Source organism: Bacillus rossius (assembly GCF_032445375.1).
Source record: "Bacillus rossius redtenbacheri isolate Brsri chromosome 9 unlocalized genomic scaffold, Brsri_v3 Brsri_v3_scf9_2, whole genome shotgun sequence".
NCBI lineage: Eukaryota > Metazoa > Arthropoda > Insecta > Phasmatodea > Bacillidae > Bacillus > Bacillus rossius.
In genome coordinates, this window is record NW_026962013.1 from 3,094,121 (window position 1) to 3,102,265 (window position 8,145).

The 8,145-nt window shown below is 48.1% G+C and overlaps 1 protein-coding gene across 1 annotated transcript; it reads right to left on the reverse strand.

Moving 5' to 3' along the window:
• Nucleotides 1-195: 195 nt before the first annotated feature.
• On the reverse strand, nucleotides 196-7,934 carry LOC134543228 (uncharacterized). The gene is made up of 3 exons (XM_063388130.1): nucleotides 7,844-7,934; nucleotides 2,488-2,551; nucleotides 196-1,126 (listed from the first exon to the last, which is right to left on the reverse strand). The coding sequence occupies exons 1-3, from the start codon at nucleotides 7,932-7,934 to the stop codon at nucleotides 196-198; spliced, it is 1,086 nt and encodes a 361-aa protein (XP_063244200.1).
• Nucleotides 7,935-8,145: the final 211 nt, after the last annotated feature.

The window sequence follows — 8,145 nt, forward strand, 5'->3', positions numbered from 1 at the left end:
ACGGGTTCTCATGTTCTGCTTGAAAGTCCATTTAGTTTAGTGGTGCGCGATTATGTGTCCGATGTATCTTTCGTGTCGTGAGAGCTTTGCCTAATTTAGTAGCTTGTCTGGGCCGAAGCTGGTCATGCGGACATTTTCTTGAGCGTTGCTGTACCTTTGTGACAGTGCTCGTAGATCACGGTGACGTGTGCTGCGTCACTCCACGTTAGGGTTCTGAATTTCGCGAGGTGCATAAGCGACTGGCAGCTTGTGGACTGGCAGTTTGTGGCCTAGCAGCTTGTGGACTGGCAGGATGTGACCTGGCAGCTTGTGGACTGGCAGCTTGTGGCCTGGCAGGGTGTGGACTGGCAGCTTGTGGCCTGGCAGGGTGTGGACAGGCAGCTTGTAGCCTGGCAGGGTGTGGACAGGCAGCTTGTAGCCTGGCAGGGTGTGGACTGGCAGCTTGTAGCCTGGCAGGGTGTGGACTGGCAGGGTGTGGCCTAGCAGCTTGTAGCCTGGCAGGGTGTGGCCTGGCAGGGTGTGGACTGGCAGGGTGTGGACAGGCAGCTTGTGGCCTGGCAGGGTGTGGACTGGCAGCTTGTGGCCTGGCAGGGTGTGGACTGGCAGGGTGTGGACTGGCAGCTTGTAGCCTGGCAGGGTGTGGACTGGCAGGGTGTGGACTGGCAGCTTGTAGCCTGGCAGGGTGTGGACTGGCAGGGTGTGGCCTAGCAGCTTGTAGCCTGGCAGGGTGTGGCCTGGCAGGGTGTGGACTGGCAGGGTGTGGACAGGCAGCTTGTAGCCTGGCAGGGTGTGGACTGGCAGGGTGTGGACTGGCAGGGTGTGTACTGGCAGGGTGTGTACTGGCAGGGTGTGTACTGGCAGGGTGTGGACTGGCAGGGTGTGACCTGGCAGCTTCTGGCCTGGCAGGGTGTCGACTGGCAGGGTGTGGACTATCAGGGTGTGACCTGGCAGCTTGTGACCTGGCAGCTTGTGGACTATCAGGGTGTGGCCTGGCAGCTTGTGGCGGGGATAGGAATGGAGAGCAGAGCCGATGGTGACCGGGGCAACCCGGCGCACCTTGGGACAGGTCAGGCCCGCCCGACGGCGGCGCGCGGCCACGACCCCGCGCCAGGAGAGGGCACCACTCCTCCCGGAGCACGGAGCACGGAGCACGGCTCCAGCCCGAGCTCCGGGGAGGGGTGGTGCCGGCCCCTTCGGCACGTGTTCCTGAGCCTGGTCGGTCTCGTGTCACGTGTTTGTGGGCGTGATGCGTGTTGGTCTGCGCTCTGCCTCTGTACTCTCTCGCAGGAGAGAGGAGTAGTGATGGTTCATCCTGTTTATAACCATACCCCGACTATTCCAAGGTACAGTATATATCTTCTGGGATGAAGTGTTGAGTAAGGAACGATTTGAAATTTTATTTTCAGATTAATAATTTCAATTCTCTGTAAATGTCTACTAAAACAAATGCATGTCAGTGAGAAGTAAATTAAGAAGGGGTGTTTTTTCTCGTTCGTCATTAAGATTACCAATGAGCCGAACCTTTACCTGAAAAAAATAAATAAAAGTGGCCAGATAACTCGCCTTCCTCTAAGACCTTCTTGGTTCGATACCCGTGTTCAAATCCGGAATTCTCCGCCAAGTGGGAAACTTAGCGGACGTTTCTATGAGACAGTGGTTTTGTTCGGGTTGCTGCCACTTCATGCTCTCCTCACTTGTCTTCCGCCAGTGCTCCTGTTCGTCGCGTCGTCCCTCGCACGCCCTCTGAGCCCCTAAGCCCTGGCTTAATCATTTATATTGCTTCAGATTGCAGCTGAAGCCTTATTGTTCTCATCGTGTTTTCTGGGGGAAATTTTAAATGTAGTTTCTGAACACAAACCAGCGTTTTTTTTTTTGTTGATGAGCTTCTGGACCCCCTTCTGACACGAGTAATTAGTAATCGCTTCGATTTTGTACAATTGGATCATTAAAGTATATATATACAAATATATAACATAAGTATTTTGTGACTACAAGTGAAACAATATTGGTTTCAGGGCCTCAGACACGAATGCAAATTGTTACGAGCTACTCAGCCGTGAGCGGGGCGCCATGTTTTCAAGTAGTGTGGCCACTTCTATAGAGCGCCCTGCTGGTACATCCCTACTCAGACAGCCCTGCTCAGACGGCATTAAGGGTGCGCCCTACCGCGCTGCCTGCAGGAGCGGCCCTGCGGGTTGCAGCGACTCCTTTTGAAGGGCGGGCGGGGAGGGGGTATGTGGGCGTGGCTGTCGATAACCAGGCCCCTTCCCCCTCCACTACAAGCCCTAGCCGCCGGGTGGGGGGAGGGAGGGAAATGGGTCACGCAGTCTGGAGTACCTGGAGTTAGGGCTGGGCGCAGTGCCGGGGGGTGGGGAGGGGGGGGCATGTCTGACCCAGTTCCCCTTCTCCCCCCCTCTGCAATGGTACTTCCCCCCACCACACGTGAAGGCTCGAAGGGCGGCGCAAGGGCAGACAGACCCTTGTTACTTGTGTCTGCCCAGTCCCCGACCGGGAATGTAGGGCGCGTGCTGCAGTCCCGTCGCCAGCATGGCTGCACACAGTTCCACCCTTTGCTTCACAGTTTACTGTTTGTAATAAATAGTAATGTTATAAATAAAAATATTATTATTACAAAAAATCACGAAACTGCGAGGCAAGTCAGCTTAATATATAAATAATATTAATTTATAACAAGCGCCAAAAAAAAAATTATCAAAAGTCTGATGATTTTTTTTTTTTTTTTGCGATTGGAGCACAGTTAACGTAACACACCTGGATGGCTTTGAGCAAATTAAAAAAAAAAATGCTACAAAAGTGCAACCGAATGACGTGCAAACAGTAAGGACAGTCACTGATGTAACCTCCAACAAACGATATCTCTCTGAGTGTGTGCACTGTTTCGCAGTGTAACTGCCACTAGTTATTATTGTTTATACGTAATACAAATGAATATGCCAAAAACCATTAGTTTAATTACGCTAAGTACGGTTTCCAGGCGTGGACTGTAGGAATGTACAATTGTAAAATTATGTGTATTTCATATTTGCACGTAGGCCGATAGTACTCGATGTAATTTCGGTGCAGGGAGATAATTTTGGGGAGTGCTAAGCAGATTAGTCGTATGTTTTGCAGGAAAAGATTGTCAAATGCTCTTGCTTTGCAAAAGTGTTGTAGTATGTCATTCCAGTTCAGACTCTTAGGCTGTTGTCAGCACTAACTCAACTATTATATGAAATTGTTTTGTTGTGGCCTCCATATTGGTTACATAACAACAATAAATAAAATAAACATTGTTTCGCATCATCCAAAATGTGGATTCAGTGGCAATAAAAATAGCTACTGCAATCTGATAATCTTTCAATGTTCGTTTGTATGCAAAAACAAAAATTGTTTTATAACTAGATTTATCTTTGCCACATTCAAAACTTTACAGCCATTAACAATTTATAGGCCATAGCCATTATTTCTATATGGTTAGGAATTACAAACAAGCGATAAGCCAACATCTTACGTGTCAGTCACAAGCATCACTCATCTTAATCCTGCAGAGTCTCAGCTTGCAGCCTTTGCACAGCCGATCGTGTACTAGTCCTCGATGGCGCCTCCTCAAACATGGCGCCCGAACTAGCTTCCCCTAGTCGCCGCCCGGCGCTGGCGGAGTGTTCTGGACGCCTCACGCGCTCTTGTCTGCTGCCGACCGTCGGCCGAGGGAAGCCTTCATTTCACAGACGAGAGAGCCACACCCGAAGTTCCCCGAAGTTCATGCTCGCTTTTTTTTCCCTCCGTACCACAACAGGTGTATTTATTTGGGGGAAACCGTTTACATGATTTCACAGTATCTTTAATGTAGCTATCCATAACCAAATCAACAGTCCATAATGTTTTAAAGTATTTATAATGTAGTTAACCTAACCTAATTGATAGATACCGGAAAAATTCGCGGATTCATTTCGTGATAGGCTGAAATTCAAACATGTGTACAATTCTGCTGGTTCTGCTATTGGCTGGCAGTTTAACTGGAGCTCTCTGGGCCAATTAGATACCATCGACCAAAGAAGCGTCGAATCACAAGCTACCCAGTGGAGGCGCCTCACAATTTAGTAACCAACGAACACGCGTGTTTACTTGAGGAGTGTAGAGGATAATGGAGGCTATCCTAGAGGTCATTGAATCCGCTAATTTTTCCGGTCCCTACTAATTGACCAATAGTTATCATGAGTTACAATGAACAAAAAAAAAACCCGAAGATGCACGATCGAGCGTTAGGCTCTCTCGTCTGTGAAAAGAAGTCTTCCCGTCGGCCGAGTCTCACGAGGTGCTCGTCTTCGCGGCGCCGACGCGAGAGAAGGGTCACATCCGCCCGAGTGGGGATGAACAGAGAAGAATGAGCGGACTGAATAAAAGAAGATGATAATGTTCGCAGGCTCTCGCGGCCATTGTCTGAAGTAGCTTGGCTTCTGGGTTGTAGCCGCGTCCTTGCATGAATAGTAGGCAACTGCTTCCTGATGATGGCGACTGCAGTGTCGACCGAAACGTCGGTGAATCATTCACCAAGGACGTACCTACTAGTAGGTAACTGCTTCCTGATGATGGCGACTGCAATGTCGACCGAAACGTCGGTGAATTATTCGCCAAGGACGTACCTACTGGTAGGTAACTGCTTCCTGATGATGGCGACTGCAATGTAGACCGAAACTTCGGTGAATTTTTCACCAAGGTCGCGGCTACAACCCAGAAGCCAAGCTACTTCAAAAGAATATAAATCTTGAGAGAGAGAATACACAAAAGTATAAGGCAATTTAACAAAGAAGGCTATATTAGAAATGAATAAAAATTTAACAAAGAAGGCTATATTATTAGAAATGAAGATATAGAAGACACGCTATAAAATAATGGCTGAACAAGAAAGGAAATCTATTTGTTAGGCTTCAATACAAGTTGTTTACATTTTCAACGAATATTTTCGTATAGTACACAAAACACCCGTGATCAACCCAAAACATAACCACGTCAGGTAACAAAATTTCTTGCAAACAAAAGAGTAAGAAGAAGTAACAGTGAGTTTCAGATTATTTTCGCGATAAATTAAATTCCTATTATGGAACATAACATGCCTGTACAAAATCTCTGGAAGTTTAGGAGCCAGGCACAAAATCCAGGAGTCAGCGGTTTTACTTTAAGATATAATTTCAACTTCAAAGTACCTACTGACCGGTATATTTTGCAACTTGGTAGTAACTGTAATTAACTTATTACAATTCAAATGCCGTCCCGGTTTTTTCGGGCCCAGTCATTTACGTACAACAAGAATGTGTGACAACAAAACTGGCTGAAGTTTTTCAAATGTTCGGTAGGACAGAAGCTAGTCGTCATGGACTGTAGTCGGCGTGTTATTACTTGTCGCTAGGGACCGGAAAAATTCGCGGATTCAATGACCTCTAGGATAGCCTCCATTATCCTCTGCACATCTCAAGTAAACACGCGTGTTCATTGGGTACTAAATTGTGAGGCGTCTCCACTGGGTAGCTTGTGATTCGACGCTTCTTTGGTCGATAGTCTCTCATTGGCCCAGAGAGCTCCAGTTAAACCGCGAGCCAATAGCAGAACCAGCAGAATTGTAAACATGTTTGAATTTCAGCCTATCGCGAAATGAATCCGCGAATTTTTCCGGTCTCTACTTGTCGCTCGTACGACGCTCTTCGATCAGCAAGCTTGGCGTGGTCCGTGGTTCGAACCAGCGGACAGGACCTCCGAGATGGAGGAGGGTTGGATGCACTCGTGTCCACTCCAAGGCTCTCTGCGGTGTCATTGAACCCGAGGATGTTTCCAGACTCTTAGCCATCACGAACAGACAGGGTCTGGACAAGTTTACACGTATTAGCTGACCACCAATCCGATTACCGCCCGGGCCGATGCCGTCTGCTCATTGGCTGCTCACTCGGCGAGAGTCTCGACTGGGCTTCACGTAGTTCAGTTAGTTGGCTCGTTAATGGCGCATTACCCCGGGGTTATTCTCAAGAGCAGTGCGTGGGAACGTGAGATAGCGTTTTACTCTGTGGCGGAAATAAACCGCGAATTATTCTGGTCCATTCTAATAGCTTTTAAAAAACACTATGCGAATTATCGTTGAAAGGACAGGGCTATTCTATGCAGATATTGCAAATTTTTTCCTCGGATTAATTTCGTTATACGCTTAAATCCAACGTTTACGTTTCTTCTGCCATTGGTTCACTGTTAACCTGGAGGACTCTGAGCCAATTAGAGGCCCTCAATCAAAGACGTATCGACTCACAAGTAACCAAGTCGAGACGCTTCACAAGTCAGTAGCCGGTGAACCCACGAATGTTTCCGGTGGGAGTATCGACTGGGCTTCACATAGTTCAGTTTGTTGGCTCGTTAATGGCGTATTAAGAGACCGGAAAAATTTGCGGATTCCGTAATAGGCTGAAATTCAAACATGTGTACAATTCTGCTGGTTCTGTAATTGGCTCGCAGTTTAACTGGAGCTCTCTGGGCCAATGAGAGACCATCGACCAAACAAGCGTCGAATCACAAACTTATCCAGTGGAGACGCCTCACAGTTTAGTACCCAATGAACACGCGTGTTTACTTGAGAAGTGCAGAGGATAATGGAGGCTATCCTAGAGGTCATTGAATCCGCGAATTTTTCCGGTCCTTAGCTGATAGCGTTTTACTCTGTGGCGGGAAATAAACCGCGAATTATCCTGGTGCATTCATAAGCACTGGCTGGGTGCGCGTCGGGCTGTCGGCCTCGCCTGCTGGACACAAGGGAAGTGTCGGCGACCGTTGCCCCCGGCTGCTCATAGAGGGGGGAGGGGATTGTCCAGGTCCCAGCGCCCCCCGGACAAAAGACGCGGGTCTCCCACCTTCGCCAGTGGCCGCTGGACCGGGAAGGGAGGAGGGGAAACTAGTTCGTCCTGCGTCTAGTTCTCTCCGGAACTATTATCTACGAACCTTGGGAGAATAGAGACACGCGTGTTCCCATGCAGTTGCCTGCAGTTGGAGGGCGATTTTTACTAGTGATCCGGGATCCAAACATCACGAACAATCCATCATGACATCTGTTTAGCAGCCCATCTCACACGACGAAACTTCGGAAACCTTGCTGCTGCACACATATTCCGGAAATTGAAAAGATTTTTCGCTGTAATTCCGGATAAGTTATTTTTGCAAACATTCTTCTTTTTTTTTGGTAGACAATCGAGCTGCAGTTTTAAAGATAAAGGCAATCATGGAATCTTTCAAAAACTATACTTTGGAGAAAGAAAAAAAACAGCGTGAATTCAATACTCTGCAAATACCTGAACAATATAGTAAGAGTTGAACGACCGTTCGAAGATGCAATAACTAAACGCTTAGCTATTTCGTATAAAATATCGAAGAAGAGATAGGCCTATGCTAAGTAATATTGCAATATATAATGAACGGTATTACAAAGTTCATACCTTACTTGAGCTTAACTTACCATGAAACCTCAAAAAAATTTTTTTCGTTACATAAGAAGTGCCGATTTACGAGGGAAAAAAAAAGGTTCTCACTAAGAAATCAGCAAGTGGAAAAAAAAAACGTTCGTTGAGCGAACATAAGAGTTTGAATTTTAGCCTGACGCGAAATTTTGCGGGTGTGTGGTTGTTGGCCCGGACCCGCAGAGCTGGTGGGCCCACGTGGCGACAATCCAGCGCGATCCTCGAACCCAGGGGCGGTCTCCCCTCCTCACCCACTCCCCCCGCCCTGGCCTGGTCACGATCCCGACACACAGGCCTGCCATTGTCCCGCCCGGCCCGCGGTGAGGATGGCTGCCGCTGTGTCCACCCCGACCGACAGCCCGAGTCCTCATCCCCATCACTGTCCTGTCCGCAGTGGCGAGGCCCGATGCCCGGCAGTCCTGACCTGTGGGCTGTCCGGGTCCTCATCCCCATGTGAAGGACTTTGAGACCGTGTATGGTCACGAGACGTTAATTTAAGATTCTACACGCAAAACATTTAAGGACATGAAGAAGCTTACCTTTCATGTTAGCGGGTGGGAATAAACTGACATCACGACTCATAGATGGAGACCGGAAAAATTCGCGAATTAATTTCGCGATAGGCTAAAATAAAAATATTCATACCTCAGTGCTGCCT